This window comes from Neophocaena asiaeorientalis, unplaced genomic scaffold (genome assembly GCF_003031525.2).
Source record: "Neophocaena asiaeorientalis asiaeorientalis breed wild unplaced genomic scaffold, Neophocaena_asiaeorientalis_V1.1 scaffold196, whole genome shotgun sequence".
NCBI classification, from domain to species: Eukaryota; Metazoa; Chordata; class Mammalia; order Artiodactyla; family Phocoenidae; genus Neophocaena; species Neophocaena asiaeorientalis.
This window is the reverse complement of record NW_020173929.1, coordinates 4,575,668-4,592,196: the sequence shown is the minus strand read 5'-3', so window position 1 is coordinate 4,592,196 and position 16,529 is coordinate 4,575,668. Positions and strand designations below refer to the sequence as shown.

Sequence of the window (16,529 nt, the reverse complement as noted above, 5' to 3'; positions counted from 1 at the left end):
ATAAAAACACAGTTTGGGATTACTGCTGTTGCTGCTGCTCACTAGATCACAGTTACTCCGAGACAGATCTCACTTCAGGATTGCAGGGTAAGGAATTCCCAGGTGGGATTCGCACCCAAGCGAGGCGGAAGCGCAGCGGGAGAGCTCTAGATTGACGGCTGGACCTGCCCGCGCCGGCGCCGCAGCGCGCGCCTGTGGAGGACCGCCGCCAGGGGGCGCCCACGCCCGGCTGGGCCGCTCTGTCTCCTCCCCTGCCCGCTCCCCGCCCCTCGCTCGCCCGGGCGAGCGGAGAAGGCGGAAGTAGGGGCATCCGCGGATGGGGCTCGGGCTTCCGGGGGATTCAGTGACGGCGGCCTTTGGGTCGAGAGACTGGCGTCCTGGCACCCTCGGCTTGGAGTGCGGTGCCTTTCTCTCCTGGCACCTTGGCTGAGTGGAGTCCTGCGGCCGGGCGTAGTCGGCGGCCCAGCGGACCGGAGTGGTGAGTCTCCTTCTGACGGCTCCCGGCGGTGGCGGCCTCTCTCCCCACGGGCTGGGATGCCTCCTCCTCTCCTGTTTCTCACTTGGGGACGCCGCCCCTGGCCCCTAGCTTCCCACGGGTTGGGGACGCCGCCTCCTCTCCCCTGGGTTCCCACAGGTTGGAGACGCCGACCCCTGTCCCCTCACCTCTGCTCCGCCGGCCGGTGGGGACCACCTCCCCGGCTCACTCCATCCCCCAGCTGGAATCTCGCGCCAACTTTCTTGGCCCGACTTCCCCCACCCCGCGCATTCCCCTTCCCAGAAAAGGAAATCTCCTCCTGTATTTTCCCATTGCTCGGATGGTACCGGCTTAAAAAAATCCCTTTTAGGTTCTCAGCGATTCCCTCTGTCACTGTCATGGGAGAGCTATTTTTGGGTTCCCTGTTGAACTCGGTAGATGTCCCAGGCAGCAAGTTGTTGTTTTTTTTTTTTTTAAAGAAAAGGTTCAGCTGACACGAATGTTTCCTCCCCCGCCCTTGCACGCGGCAGTTCTAGCGATTGTTCCAGACGCTGGGTTGATAAAGCTGTTCCTAGTATTTGGCTTCAGGGGAACTCCAGCTGAGTTAGGACTGTCTTGAATGTGAACAGAAAGCACCTACAAATTTTAGGAGCTTCATACAACGTATAGTATTTGCGTGTTTTCTCTGGTTTCTCGGGAGTGTAAATCACTAAATGTCTTGCTACACAGACATAGAAACAAGAAAAACTTGAAATTCTGAGTGTTGGCCTTGTGAACCTGGCCACTGGTATTTTATCCATTCCCTTGTGATTACTCGGGAAGGGAGAAGGGGCTTTTCTGATGTTGATATGGGAGTGGGGTGAGGACACTGTGGCTTTTTTTGTGACTCAAGGAAGGAATGTGTCTCAGGCCCTTGTTGCCCATGTGATGATCAGAGTTTCAACCTGCGCGCACTATATACATCACGGTATTTAAGAATTGTAGCTTGAAGTCTTTTCTGTGACAAATTTGGATACGTGATGCTGATAAATTTTTGGCCACTTAGATTTTGAAAGAAGTTCAAATCTTTGCCTCCTGGAGGAGAACAAATCATGCCTAGGAAAGGGAATGTCCCCTCAAATTTGTGTTCAAAAATAAGGCATAGCAGTTGACTCTTTTGCAGCACCTTCGTCATTGCAGCCCTTTTGCAGGTCTTTGCAATTTTAAGAATAGATCTTAAGGATTTGGTAAATAGTTCTTGTTTCTAAAGCTAGTAGCAAATTAAAGGTAATTTCTCAGTGTTTTGTATTATGTGGTTTAACTTTAAAACTTAAAATTGACCAGTTCAAGACATAACTTACTGATTTTTTAGCTTGGTACGTTTCTCTCATTAGCATCTGTTGATCTTAAAGGAACAAAGTTTTGTGTATCGCTCTATTCCCCCTCCCACAAGATATTTAACAGTATACTCTTTGGAGCATAATATATAACCCCATACTAATAGGTGAATTTAAGCCATGATTTCTTATAAGGCTATTTTTGATATTCATTTTGCAGTCAAAATAAGTTGGAAGTGGTTACATCCCACGATATTTAATTAACTCAGTGCTTACTGTACTAGATTCACAATTACAAAGAGGGAATTACAGTCATGAAGCTCTTAACGTACTAAGGAACCATTTAACCTTTGTGCTGTCTCTTCCATTAATTCATATAGAAAGCCACATGAATTCTGAATGTTAGAATAGAAAAGAGGCCAAAGAAATCTTTGAAGGTAAGAATATCTGTTTACTCTTATTTATTTTAGCTTATGTAAAGCCAAGCGTACCTCTGTAGCGTCTCATGAAGTGGATACCTAAGGCACCATATGAGGTTAAAAAAAATACTAATAAAGCATAGTATTTTCTACACGGTTGCCAGATCATCATCATCTTCTTTTTTTTTTTCCCCCAATTATTTATTTATTTATTTTTGGCTGCGTTGGGTCTTTCGTTGCTGCACGTGGACTTTCTCTAGTTGCAGCCAGTGGGGGCTACTCTTCATTGCAGTAAACGGGCTTCTCATTGCGGTGGCTTCTCTTATTGCTGAGCACAGGCTCTAGGCGCGCAGGCTTCAGTAATTGTGGCTCGCGGGCTAAATAGTTGTGGCTTGTGGGCTCTAGAGCGCAGGCTCAGTAGTTGTGGCCCATGGGCTTAGTTGCTCCGCAGCATGTGGGATCTTCCCCGACCAGCAGTCGAACCTGTGTCCCCTGCATTGGCAGGTGGATTCTCAGCCACTGTGCCACCAGAGAACCCCCCCAGATCATCTTCTATAGCTGACTCTAAGCACTTTTTGGGGTTTTTTTCTTGGTGTTAATTAAAATAGTTACTCACTGTAGTTAAGAAAGTGATTTTCAATTATGTCATCACAGTCCCTAAAAGTAAAAGGAAGAAACGTTTTAACTTGCCAAAAAGAAAGAGTAAACCTAAAAATACTGAATGGCACTCGGAATACTGCTTTAGCTTAATTTTCCCTTTGTAGTATAGTTACATGGGACTACATACTGTAGACAGAGTGACTACCTAAAAAAGTTTATTTGAAAGATGAAAAGCTTCTGTATTACTTAAAGCATGAAAAATAATGGCATCTATATTTTTAAGAGTGCTCACTTTCATGTCTTGACACTGCATTCCTGCAGTGGAATTCCTTTTAAGGAATTGTGACTGATTGGACAGATTTTCTTAGTAACACATTTGCTATAAAAGGTCTCTAAATCTAAAGACCTTCAAGTCTTTTGGACTGGATAGCAAGAGGGCAGTTTATCGACTATCCAATAAACTGAATTTTAACTGGACATTTGGGCAGAAAAGGTAGACCTAGCTCAGGGACTTTTGCTTTTGTCTCCTGGCTAGCATTTTGATATATGCTGTACAACCAAACGAATATTAATTTCTCAAAAGTGATTTTACTTTAAAAAAATAAAATGGTTATAGTTTCAAAAGGTAACTATACCTGGAATTATCAAAGGTATATAAAATGTGTTCTCATACTTACTCTGCTTTTGGGAGTGGGAATTATAAAGCCTTTGATATTGGATATCAAAACATATCATATTGGATAACCAGCATCTATCAGAAACTATAAAAAGTTATATACTTTTTGACCTAATAATTCTACTTCTAAGAAATTTAACTAAGGTAGTAATTGAACACAAAAATGTATATGGGAAGAAAAATAACAAAGGGTATAAACCCTAGTATAGCATTACAGTGTTATCTGTCAACAGATTTGGAGGGTGTAACAGGGGCCTTATAACCCCATCCTGGAGCACAGGCGTAATAACTAGTTCTGCTCTTTGCCATTATCTTGCCATCCCTTCCTCCTTATCAACTTGTACTGAGTCTTCCACGGGATTCTGCATTAGTTATAACAAGGCTTTGCAAACTGTTTTTAACTTTTCAAAAATATTATCGAAACTACAAAAGTAGAACAAAACGCGAGTTTTTCTTTACTGATTTTTTGGAATTCTGTCAACCCAACCTGATAACACTGGACAGCTCATGTTTAACAGAAGCTGTGGTCAGCATCTTAGTCTAGTGTAATAAAAATAAATGGAAAGAAATTTTAAATTCAGCTTTATAGACAAAGTTATCAAAACATAGACAAACATAGGATAGTACAAGTTGCACAGGCTCTGGGTGAAGTAGTCTTGGGTTCTGATTCTAACTCTGTTTCTTATTAGTTGGGTAATCCTTGGCAAGTTACTTAGCCTTTTAAAGCTTCAGAGTTTCCACTTTGATAACGGGGGGGGGGGGCAATAAAATTGTTAAATAAAATAACTCTATAGAGGTACACATAATAACAACTCATTTTTACTTCCAGGCACAGTTCTAAGTGCTTTGCACATATTAACACATTTAATCCTCTCGGTAATTCTGAGGTGGATTCTTTTGTTACCCCCATTTACAGATGAGGAAACTGAAGCACAGAAAGGTTATATAGTTTGCCCAGGTCATACACCAAATGATGGAGACAAGAGTTAAACCCAGATCATCCGATTCCAGCATCTAAGCTCTTCACCACTTCACGATATTGCCTCTCCAGCCAGAACAGTGCTTCATCCTTTGTAGGTGGTCATCAAATGCTACTCAAAATCTTTTTGAGAAGAAGAAAAAGGTATCTATAGTGGTAAAAAATAGAGGATTACTGTCTTAACCCACTATTTGACATGGTGGCAGCCAGGATTTTTATAGAAAAATGAGACAGGCGGGGGATACATTGTCTACCATATTGGCTGGAGGCTTACATTCTGTTTTCTAGAACTCTGGTTGACGCTTGAACAACATAGGTTTGAACTGCATGAGTCAACTTATACATGGATTTTTTCCAATAAATACTACAGCACTACATTATCAGAGGTTGGTTGAATCAGTGGATATAGAACCACAGACACAGAGGGCAAACTGTAACGTTATATGTGGATTTTTGACTGCGTGGGTGTCGGCACCCCAACCCCTGTGTTCAAGGGTCAACTGTATATCTGGTACATAGTGGGAATTTTCTATACGTGTAATTACCTATAAGAGAGACCTGGTTAATTAGGCTGTGAACTGCTTTTAGACCTTAGCTTCTCACTTGTAAATTCTGGTAATGGTTTAGAATTTGAAAGCATCCCACCTACCATAAAGCAGTAGTTTTCCATAGGCAAACAAAACCTCACTTGTTTTTCCAGTCATTAGTAATGAAACATAGTCACTTGACATGACTGAAGGCACGAGGACAAACAGATATACTTTTTCAATTCCGTTCTTTCTGTGTAATAGAAATTGCCACACTGAACATTTGGAGGTACAGTTGACCCCTTGAACAACACAGGTTTGAACTACACAGGTCCACTTAAATGCAAATTTTTTTTCAGTAAAGGATCTGTGGTTATTGACTCCGAGGATGTGGAACTTTGGGAACAGAGGGCCAACTCGGATTTTCTACTGCGTGGGTGTCGGCCTCCCTAACACCTGCCTTGTTCAGGACTCAACTGTAGTCAATAGAGTTTTAGATCTAGAAGAAGAAACTGAGATCCAAATGGTTAGTTGCCCAAAATCACATAACTAATAGTTTCTCACGATCATCTGATCCTTTGTGCATTGTTCGTCCTCACGCTGTCTGCTGGTCGAGCTGTTCTCTCAGCTCTGGATACTTGAAGGAAGTTCAGCAGCATAGTTAAGTTCTTCAGCAGCTGCCTAATGAACACCTGTTAGGTGAAAGCTCGTGCTGAGTACTGAGGAAATGAACATTCTTGAAACTGCAGTCATAGAAAACAGACATTTAAACAGATAATTATGCTAATTATTACAGTTGAGGTATGTTTCTTCTTTTAACCTTATATTCCATCCATCCTACTAGATCATGAACTCCTTAACTTGTAAAATAGTAGTCATGAAGCAAAGCTGAAAAAGCTTTGAACGTTTTCTGTAAATAATGTTAACAGAGCTAATGTTTATCAACTAAAAGGTGGCTTGCATAGATAGCTATGATACGTGTGTGTGTGTGTGTGTGTGTGTGTGTGTGTGTGTGTATGTGAAGGCATTTTTTGTCTTGCTATTTCTTCAGAGCAGTCGATAATCACCTTACTATGAGTCTGCTACACTGGGAAAACAGCTGTGGATCCAGCCAGTCTGAGAGCGACTGCTGTGCTGCCATGGCCGCCAGCTCCTGTGGTGCTGCAGCAAAAGATGACAGTGTGAGTGGAACTGCCAGCACAGTGAATCTTTCCAGCTCTTTTATGGAAGAGATCCAGGGATATGACGTGGAATTTGACCCACCCCTGGAAAGCAAGTATGAATGCCCCATCTGCTTGATGGCATTACGGGAAGCAGTGCAAACACCGTGCGGCCACAGGTTCTGCAAAGCCTGCATCATCAAATCAATAAGGTACGTGAGCATAAGAATGAACCTATAACAGCCAAATAGAACATTATTACATAGAACACAGGGCATCCCAAGAATAGTCTTACACATAAAAAGCTACTTCAGGAAGAAGAACACTGAACAGAAAACTGAGAAATTTACATTCTTATTCCAGTTCCTACTGTAGTATGAAAGGTAATTACTATGTCCTCCCCTCCTTTGACCCTCAGATAAATAAACAGTAAGTAGCTACTTCTACTTAAAGCAGTTGTATTGTAGACTAGGGTGTGTCTCTAAGCTTTAAGAAAATAATTAAAAATAATGTACCTTAAATGATGATCCTACTAGAATACGATAATCTCAGCCATACAAATAATGCTGACTTTATGAGTAATCATTATTCTCATTTTAGCCACATTAAATTTTGTCTGCTACCTGCTGCCTATGGACAACTGTAAAATAACCAGTATTTTTAAAGAAAGTATTGATTGATGGCTCTGCCTTCATAATATATCCAGAATTCAATCCCTGCCTCACCCTGTTCTGAATCACCATCAACTCTCTCACAGGCCTCCCTACTTCCACCCTTGCCTTCTTCCAGGCTGTTCTCAATATAGCAGCCAGAATGAACCTGGTAAAATAAGTAAGATGATGTCATCTCTGCTCAGAGCATTGCAGCAGGTCATCTGGGAGTAAAAGCCAAAGCCCTTGTAAGGCCTTATATGATAGGTCCATAAATTTTCTGATCATCTCTTAGGCTCCCCTCCCCGCTACCAATTCACTCTTTGCTGTTCCTTGAACTTGTCAAGCATGCTCTTGGGGAGTTGGCTTCAGCTGTTCTCTCTGCATCTTACTTCAGTTAACTGCTTAGTCAGTGCCCTTTACTCCCTCCAGTGTGGCTCAGATCTCACCTTCTCGTAGGTACCTTGGCTACCCTGCTTATACCGCAGCATGCCTTTCCCCACCTCTTCCCACACTCTCTGTCTCCCTTACCTACCTTTCTTTTTTTCTCTAACACTTTTCATATTTAAAAATACAGATAATTTGTGTGTTTATTGTCTGCTTGCTCACCTGGAGTATAAGCTCCTTGAGAGCAGAGGTTGAGATCTATTTTAGTTCTTGATATTTCCTAAGTGCCGGGAGTAGCACCTGATACATAGTAGGTGCTCAGTAAATCATGATTGCATCAACTGAAGAAAAGTATATGGGATTTCCACAAATGATTAAAATTCATCTCCTAAGAAATAGATACATTTTACTATAATTCAAAAGTTAGATGGGAATATTTTTAGGTGACTAAGGAGTTCTATACAGGACAAAAAAATGGAAGAAGTGGGGGAATTTTAGGTTCTTCAACTACTAAGCATCTAGTCATATTGGTGAAATCATTTTTAAGTAGGTTAGCTGGCTGTTCACTCATCTTGTAAGTTTTTTTCTTTCGACTTTTTTTTTTTGTGGTACGCGGGCCTCTCACTGCTGTGGTCTCTCCCGTCGCGGAGCACAGGCTCCAGACGCACAGGCTCAGCGGCCATGGCTCACGGGCCCAGCCGCTCCACAGCATGTGGGATCTTCCCGGACCGGGGCACGAACCCATGTCCCCTGCATCGGCAGGCGGACTCTCAACCACTGCGCCACCAGGGGAGCCCTGTTGGGAGGTTTTTGATTACTGATTCACTTCCTTACTAGTAATGTAGTCTGTTCAGATTTTCTGTTTCTTTATGGTTCAGTCTTGGTAGGTTGCATGTTTCTGGGAATTTATCCATTTCTTTTAGGTTGTCAAGTCTGTTGCCATATAATTGTTCATAGTAGTCTCTTTTGATCCTTTGTATCTGTGGTATCAGTTGTGATGTCTCCTCTTTCATTTCTGATTTTATTTGAGTCCTCTCTTTTTTTTTTCTTGTTAGTCTAGCTAAACTTCTCTATAAAGTTTGAATTTGTGGTAACTACATCCATACTTGGGAATTGGCTTAACTTAAGTTACAGGGGAGCATGTGTCTTGTTTCAATTTGGGGGAAAAATATGTTACCCAATGGTGAATTGGCAATATCTCTCTAGAGTTGGTGTTCTCATCCTCCACACTGTTGGCATTTTGAGCCAGATACTTCTTTGTCGTGGAAGAATGTCCTGGTGTTGTAGGATGCTTAACAGCATTCCTGGCCTCTGCTCACTGGATGGTGAAATAGCCCCACTTCCCCAGTTGTGAGACCCAGAGTGTCTCCAGATGTTGCCAGATGTCCCCTGTGGTCAAAATTGCCCTCGTTGAGACTACTGGTTTAGGATGTACATGAGAGCAGTGTTAAAGGCTCACCTTTTTTTTCTGTCTATAATGATTTTCAATTTATATTGCATTTAGGTAGAAATAGGACCATATTATGGATCGTTGATTTTCCTGTAGGTGAAGATGTACAGAAAAACCCAAGTGTTACCCATGCCCAGGAAGGTAGCTAATCTTTAGCAGTTTTTTAATAGCAAGATATTCATGAAAATAGTGGAACAGTGGTCTGAAAAGGAAGTAAAACCTACAAAAGGAAGTGTGAGGCTTTTTTTTTTTTCCTATCTCCCTCTAAGCTAGAAATGACCACTTACTTCAACTTTAATGTTCTTAAAGGAATGGCTCGGAAATTTCTCATCGGTTATAGTCATTCGGAGAATCAAAAGGCAGCATCTCAATCCAATTCCATTTTCCTTTGGAGTGATTGCTAATGCGGTGGATAATGGTTTCCAGTTTACTTTGAAAGGTTCTTATTTTCTCTTAGATATCCATCACTTACGTTTGGGGAATATATTTCAATAAACTTGTTTACGTCCCTGGTTCTCAAAAAATATTCAACAGTAGAATAATATCATGCAGTGTGAGAGAAGCCCTGTAAAGATTGACTATGTCGGTCACATTTTGTAGTTCTAAGGCATTTGACAGCAGCCTCCCATTTTCAACACCTTTACGTGCACAAGAACCACCACTGTTGCTTTACACGTAGGAGGTGTGCAACAGATGTTTGCGTGATTGACGCTCTGTAGCCTATCTGACCTGCCACATTTCGTGAGTGAAGATTGAAACATCCCAAAAAGTTAAAGGGGAATGACAGACACCCAAGCTTCCTGGGTTAGTTTTTCCCATCGTAAGATAGAATAAACCATTGGGAAGCAGGACATAGAGGTCCTTTAACTCCTGATTGCATTGTATGTACCCTAGACATAAAAATAAAGGAAACCTTTGTTGCCCGTGAGCCAGTGTTGATGACTGTTCAAAGTAAACCTTAAAATGTGGCCTCGTGGGGCTACTTACTGCTAATTGGTTAATTTTTACTTATGACTAATAACTATAGACATGTTATTAGTATATTCTGAGCAGCATATAATTAGTTACATATCCCTAGTATGTTGAATAGCTGCTGATAGAACAGAGGCCTGCTAGACTGCCAAAATTCCCATCCTTAACTTTCACTTCATTTGTGTTGTTCAAAATATGATTTTATTCAATTTCTCATTTTTTGGTTGAAATCTATCCCACAATCTAAAATCCCATACTAGTTTTTGATAGATAATCCATATGGTGCTAGTTGTATCCATTTCATAAAAGAATGGTTCATAAACTGTCTATAAAAGGACAGTTTATTTTAGTGATATTATACAATATAAAGTGTTCATTTATTTTCTATAGGAAATAAGTAGAGAATTTATATGTGGTGGATTAAAGTTGTGTGTATTTTCTAATGTGAATTTTTAAAATCTACCAAATAATATGTATTTTATTTGTTTCTTTTAGGGATGCAGGTCACAAATGTCCAGTTGACAATGAAATACTGCTGGAAAATCAACTCTTTCCTGACAATTTTGCAAAACGAGAGATTCTTTCTCTGATGGTGAAGTGTCCAAATGAAGGTTGTCTGCACAAGATGGAACTGAGGCATCTCGAGGTATTAAAGTTATTTTCTAGCTGTTAGCATATAGGCAGGGAAGTTCCTAGAGAATAGGAACTTTACTGTGTCCATCTGGATATTGCCAGTGCCTAGCATATAGTGATTGGTTAGCGAATTCTTGCTGAATTAATACCAACCCTTTCCCTTTCATTATTGAGTATAAGTAGAAACCAGAAATTTCTTTTTCCATCTACTCTGGCTTTGCCCCAGTGATGATAAAAAATAAATCAGTATTCTGTAAGTTTTTTGCAGTGAAACTGAAGAGCATTTTAAATACAAGTGTCACATTTTAATTCCATAGCTTCATTTCTCTCATTTTGAAGTAAGCAGCAAGTCACATGTAGCCATCATTCTTAGCGCCATCGTCTTAGCACCCTCATACTTTTTTCTCTGGTTTTCTAAATTATTCATTTTATTATGAACTATAATATAGTTCTCCTATAGCTTGAGATTAACTGAAGCCACGAGATAAAATAATTTGCTTTTCAATTAATCAATCCTTAGTGTGGTGGTTTTACAAGAAGTTAAATATTGCTTATGTTCCATTTGAAATTAAGCATTTAAAATATATTTGTAACTTGCCCCCTTTACTTAGCTCCTTTTGGAGGAGCGGCCTTTCGACACTACTAAATTGATAATGAGAAAATCTGACTTCTTTCCAACTCTCTTCCCTAATTGGATACATGAACCTGAAAAGTCACATCCTTTGTATAAACTTTCAATTCACAACCATTCTTTGAAAAAAACCCATTAAGGCCTTCATATTGTGGTTCTGTGGTGTGTACTAAACAAAGTAGGTTCAGTGGACAATTCTATAGAAGAGAACAGTATATTCTTTGAAGAGATTATATTTAGATTTCTTAAGGATTGGCAAATACTAATTGATAATTTTTTTCCATCATAGGATCACCGAGCACATTGTGAGTTTGCTCTTATGAATTGTCCCCAATGCCAACGTCCCTTCCAAAAATGCCAACTTAATATTCACATTGTCAAGGAGTGTCCAAGGAGACAGGTTTCTTGTGTAAACTGTGCTGTATCGATGGCATTTGAAGATAAAGAGGCATGTACTAACTTGGATTTGTTAATTCCACTACTATTTTTTTTAATGTACAGTGGAGGGGGTTAGCAGTAGATGAAGATGTTAATCCAGTTCTGAGTCTGTATTATAAGTTGTGAGAAGACTGATTTTTTAAGAAAGTAAGTTCAATAAACCATTCTAGTAAATGAGTGTAGAGTTTATATTTTCATCTCTTTCTGAGAAAGCATTGTTTCTACTGCTTACCACAGTAGTAGATCTACAAGTAACAAGTTTTTAGGAAAGGTATATGCTGATCTGTTTCCCTATGTGATATTTTAATGACCAGTCTTGGATTAGAGACAAATAAATAAAATAATTACTGTATAAGACTTATATTTTTCTCTTTAAAAAAGAGAATGAGTGGTTAAAACTTTTAGGAGATTAAGTTAAATCCTACAAAGTGTGTTCCTTTGGTGATAATTCATCAAACACATATGATGAATTCACTTATCTGTACTTATGTTATACTTCAATTAAAACATTTATTTTTGAAAAGAAACTTCATGGCACTTGACAGCGTCGTGATCATAGAATATTTTTCCCATTTATAAACTGGGATGTAGAGAGATTAAGTAATTTTATATTAATATTATCAATGGCAAAGCTAGCACTGAGATCCTAGATCCTGGATCCGTATCCGATGTCCCTTTTACTAAAATAGTGTACATACAATTTATGTTCTTTTGTAACTATTAAGGTACTTCCTTCAACTGTATTTCTTACAAATTTATCTTGTTAATTTTCCCTACTTTCTTATGAGATCAAGCATATTATGCTCATTAAGTTGATGAATTATTCAAAAAAATGTCAGCTAACTTGCTAAAAAGTCTGAGGCATAATTAGAGCAAATTGGTGTCTTCTTAAACTTCAGTAAATTAAATGGACCTAACCAGAAGGGTTAATTATTTCTTAAATTTTTTGTATTCTAGAAAACAAGGCTCACTTTTCTGGGGCCTTTGAGAACATGGGCCTCCTGCCCTAATCATGTTTCTGTTCTTTAACCTCCTGATAAGAGTTTTAATTGAATCATGCTGCTGCTGGAAGTTTTTGGAAAGGTGTCTTTGGAGAATTATAATGTTGTTAAATGATGCCCAAACAGTCACACATGCATCTTTTGTATACTATCATATTCTGTTAAAGAGCTGGAGGGTGAGATGAATCTCATTACTGCACTGGCAAAGGGAGAAAAATAACCTTTATAGATTATTCTCACATTTTTGTTTTACACACATCAAAAAAAAATAGGTTGGTGTTGCCTTTTCAGGTTTTCTCACTTTTTTTCTTATATTTCTTTAATAAAATTTAGATTCATGACCAGAACTGTCCTTTGGCAAATGTCATCTGTGAATACTGCAACACCATGCTCATCAGAGAACAGGTATAATGATTCCCTTTCATAAATCAGTATTTCCATAAATAGGTTAAAGAAGTGAATTAGATTTTTAACTGAAAATTTAAATCAGTAAGGCAAAATGAACACAGGTTGAAGACGAATTAAAACTGTGTGAATTTTAAATGCAAATCAGAATCACAATGAGGTATCACCTCACACACTATCATCAAAAAGTCTACAAATAATATTCTGGAGAGGGTGTGGGGAAAAGAGAACCCTCCTTCACTGTTGGTGGGAATGTAAATTGGTGCAGCCGCTATGGAAAACAGTATGGAGTTTCCTTAAAAAGCTAAAAGTAGAACTACCATATGATCCAGCGATCTCACTCATGGGCGTATATCCCCAAAAGATGAAAACTCTTAATTTGAGAAGGTACACGGGGAATTCCCTGGCGGTCTGGTGGTTAGGACTCTGCGCTTTCACTGCCGAGGGCCCAGGTTCAGTTCCTGGTCGGGGAACTAAGATCCTGCAGGCTGCGCGGCACGGCCAGAAAAAAGAAAAGGTACATGCACCCCAGTGTTTATAGCAGCATTATTTATAATAGCCAAGACTTGGAAACAACCGATTAGTTTAAGAAGATGTGATATATATAGATAATAGAATATTACTCAGCCATAAAAAAATGAAATACTTCTATTTGCAGCAACATGGATGGACCTAGAGAATATTATACTAAGTGAAGTAAGTCAAAGACAATTGCTTTATGTTACCACTTATATATGGAATCTAAAAAATACAAATGAATCTTATATACACAACAAATAGACTCACAGACATAGAAAACAAACTTAGGGTTACCAAAGGGGAAAGGGAAGTGGGGAGGGATAAATTAGTATAGATTAACAGATACCAACTACTATACATAAAATAGATAAGCAACAAGGATATACATAACACAGTAGAGAACTATATTCAATACCTTGTAACAACCTATAATGGAAAGTAATCTGAAAAATATAAATATATACATAGCTGAATCACTTTGCTATATACTTGAAACTAACAGTATTGTAAATCTGTATTTCAATTTTAAGAAAACTGAATTTTTTCAAATAATATAATGAATAATTTCAGAAAGAACAAAAAACTCAGCCCTGAGTACTTAAAATTCCTAAGTCATTAACATAATACCTGTGTTTATATATATTCATAGAAGTTCCAAAGCCAAGTAATTTTTAGATAAAAATAATTTAAAATGCTCATTTAAACACCAGAAACTTTATAAGAAATATCAATACATCTTTAGACTCTGTGAAATAAGGATCTTAGGTATCCAGAAACCAGTTGAAAAAGTGAGAACAATGAAATACAAGGAAACAAGTCTATTCAGTAGCAGGATGTTATTTGTAGCCATGTCCCCGAGGCATGTTGGGAGATTTTGAGATTTCCAGGATCTGTAGCCCTTCTGTTCAGTTGCCTGTATAGACCACTGATGGGGCATCATCAGAAGTAGTAGTTATATTAGAAAACTATTCATTTTCCTTTATTAATAGAGAAAGGAAAATTCCATCTGATTGCTATCTTCTGACATTTGGAGGGTTTACCCACAAAATACGAATATTAGTCACTAAATATTTGTACACTCATGAAATCTGCAAACCCGGAGATCATAATTGATTACCTTACTAAGTAGGAACAAGCAAAACCTGTCCCTCAACTAAACTTTTCCATTCATTTGTTAAGAGTCCTTTAGGTTTTTTTCCAACAGGGCCTTAATTTGAAGGTGTAAGTAACTTTTTGCTTGTGAAGTCTCATCTCCCGGGTTTTGCTTTTTGCTCTGTTTCAATACTTAAAGGAAACCACACAGCACATCTAAAATCCAGCAAAAGTAAAACTTAATGTAGGAAAAACCCCTAGGTTTAGAGTCAGAAAAACCTAGATTTTAACCCTGACTGTGCCACTACTTGCCCACTGATCTCTGACAAGAAAGTGGACATTCTAGATCAAGGATCAGCAAACCAGCCCACCAGCCAAATCTGGCTGCTGCCTGCTTTTTAAAATAAGTTTTATTGGAACACAGCCATGCCCATGTGTTGTATGTGGCTGGTTTTGTGCCACAATGGTAGAGCTGAATACTTGGGACAGACTCCATAGGGCTTACAAGGCTGAAAATATTTACTATATGACCCTTCACAAAAAATTTTATTGACCACTATTCTAGATTATGCGAAATAAAGGACTGGATTAAATGGTCTCTGATGTTGTTTCTGCTTGAAATATCTATGATTACAGCTAAACTAAATTTCTAAAGGAAATTTACTACCACTTTCAAAGAACGTGATTCTACATAATGGATCTCACCTTAAAGAATTTAGAGTCCCCAAATCAAAGCCTGAGACTTTCTTTAAAACTTTTATTAAAGTGCTTAAAATATCTTCTAACATCTGAGTCTCCCCATTGTAGTCAAAGCATGTGCAGGTTAACAAAAAGTAAGAAGATTTATGAAAGGTGGTCATGAGGGAAAGACAGGGTGCAGTCAGTGGCTCTAACGTATATAGTTTATTGAATAGGGATTCAGTGGCCTGGACCACAGTGAGAGTCTTAGTTGGGTCATGGTTGACATCAGAAGGTACTTTTTCTTTATAATGCCGCTAGAGGGTGCCAGTTCCCTGGCAATAGGAATAAATTCATTTTCTTGAAATGAATTTTGAGTGATTTGGGGGCATGGTACGAGACGTTGATATTTCCTTCCTTTGTGACTTTTGGAAGTAAATATCATTTTTTTAAGTTGATAAAATACATTTTATGTTGATGCAAAGCCAGTCTAAATCAGCTAAGTCTCAATTATAAAATAAGCTTAACAGAGCTGCAAAACAACTTTTATATATATGCATTAGCCAATCTAAATCCAGCCAGGTATTGCTTTGAAGAGGCCCTTAGATACCTGGAGTTAATTTGAAAATGAAAAAATTGCTTAAGGACATCATATTGCAGTTCCTGTTCAAGACAGCTATGTATTGGATTGGCCAAAAAGTTCGTTCGGGTTTTCCATAAAATGTTGGAAAAAACCCGAACGAACTTTTTGGCCAACTCAATATGATGCCTGTGAATTCACCTCCTCCCAAGAGTCTACAACTACACATGGAACAACTTCCTCTTATAAAAACCTAAAGGCTGACTGAGTAATAACTACACATTAGGCAAATGAGAAGAAAATCACATCAAAGTGGGTAGGAAAGGCTAGGAAACAATCTCACCATATACCCACAAGCAGGAGGGAACTCAAACCCTGGAGCTTCTCCCTGAGGATTGAAGGGTCCAAACCCACTCCTCAGGCATTTCAACTTTTAAGACATACACTGGAGAGATAAGCTCCCCAAATATCTAACTCTGAAAACCAACAGGGCTTATGTTCCTAGACCCACCAGACTCTAGTGATCTTGGAAGCTGCTCTTTTTTTTTTTTCTTTTTAACATCTTTATTGGAGTATAATTGCTTTACAATGGTGTGTTAGTTTCTGCTTTGTAACAAAGTGAATCAGCTACACATATACATATATCCCCATATCTCCTCCCTCTTGCGTCTCCCTCCCACCCTCCCTATCCCACTCCTCTAGGTGGTCACAAAGCAGCAAGCTCATCTCCCTGTGCTATGCAGCTGCTTCCCACTAGCTATCTATTTTACATTTGGTAGTGTGTATACATCAATGCTACTCTCTCACTTTGTCCCAGCTTTCTTTTCCCCCTCCCGTGTGCTCAAGTCCATTCTCTGTCTGCATCTTTATTCCTGTCCTGCCCCTAGGTTCTTCAGAACCTTTTTTTTTTTTTTTTAATTCCGTGTATATGTGTTAGCATA

At 39.1% G+C, this 16,529-nt stretch overlaps 1 protein-coding gene across 4 annotated transcripts in view; it reads left to right on the top strand.

Annotated features, from left to right (window-relative positions):
* The first annotated feature begins 300 nt into the window (after positions 1 to 300).
* Positions 301 to 16,529, top strand: part of TRAF6 (TNF receptor associated factor 6) — a 27,787-nt gene continuing 11,558 nt past the window's right edge. The window contains exons 1-7 of one of the 4 annotated variants that reach the window (XM_024752561.1): positions 301 to 478; positions 2,172 to 2,228; positions 4,403 to 4,609; positions 6,044 to 6,364; positions 10,107 to 10,257; positions 11,165 to 11,323; positions 12,648 to 12,719. In XM_024752561.1, the coding sequence (XP_024608329.1) occupies positions 4,575 to 4,609; positions 6,044 to 6,364; positions 10,107 to 10,257; positions 11,165 to 11,323; positions 12,648 to 12,719 (738 nt within the window). In that variant the 5' untranslated portion in view covers positions 301 to 478; positions 2,172 to 2,228; positions 4,403 to 4,574. Of the gene's footprint in view, positions 479 to 2,171; positions 2,229 to 4,402; positions 4,610 to 6,016; positions 6,365 to 10,106; positions 10,258 to 11,164; positions 11,324 to 12,647; positions 12,720 to 16,529 lie in introns of all 4 variants that reach the window. The other 3 variants (XM_024752560.1, XM_024752562.1, XM_024752563.1) reach the window with 3 other exon arrangements.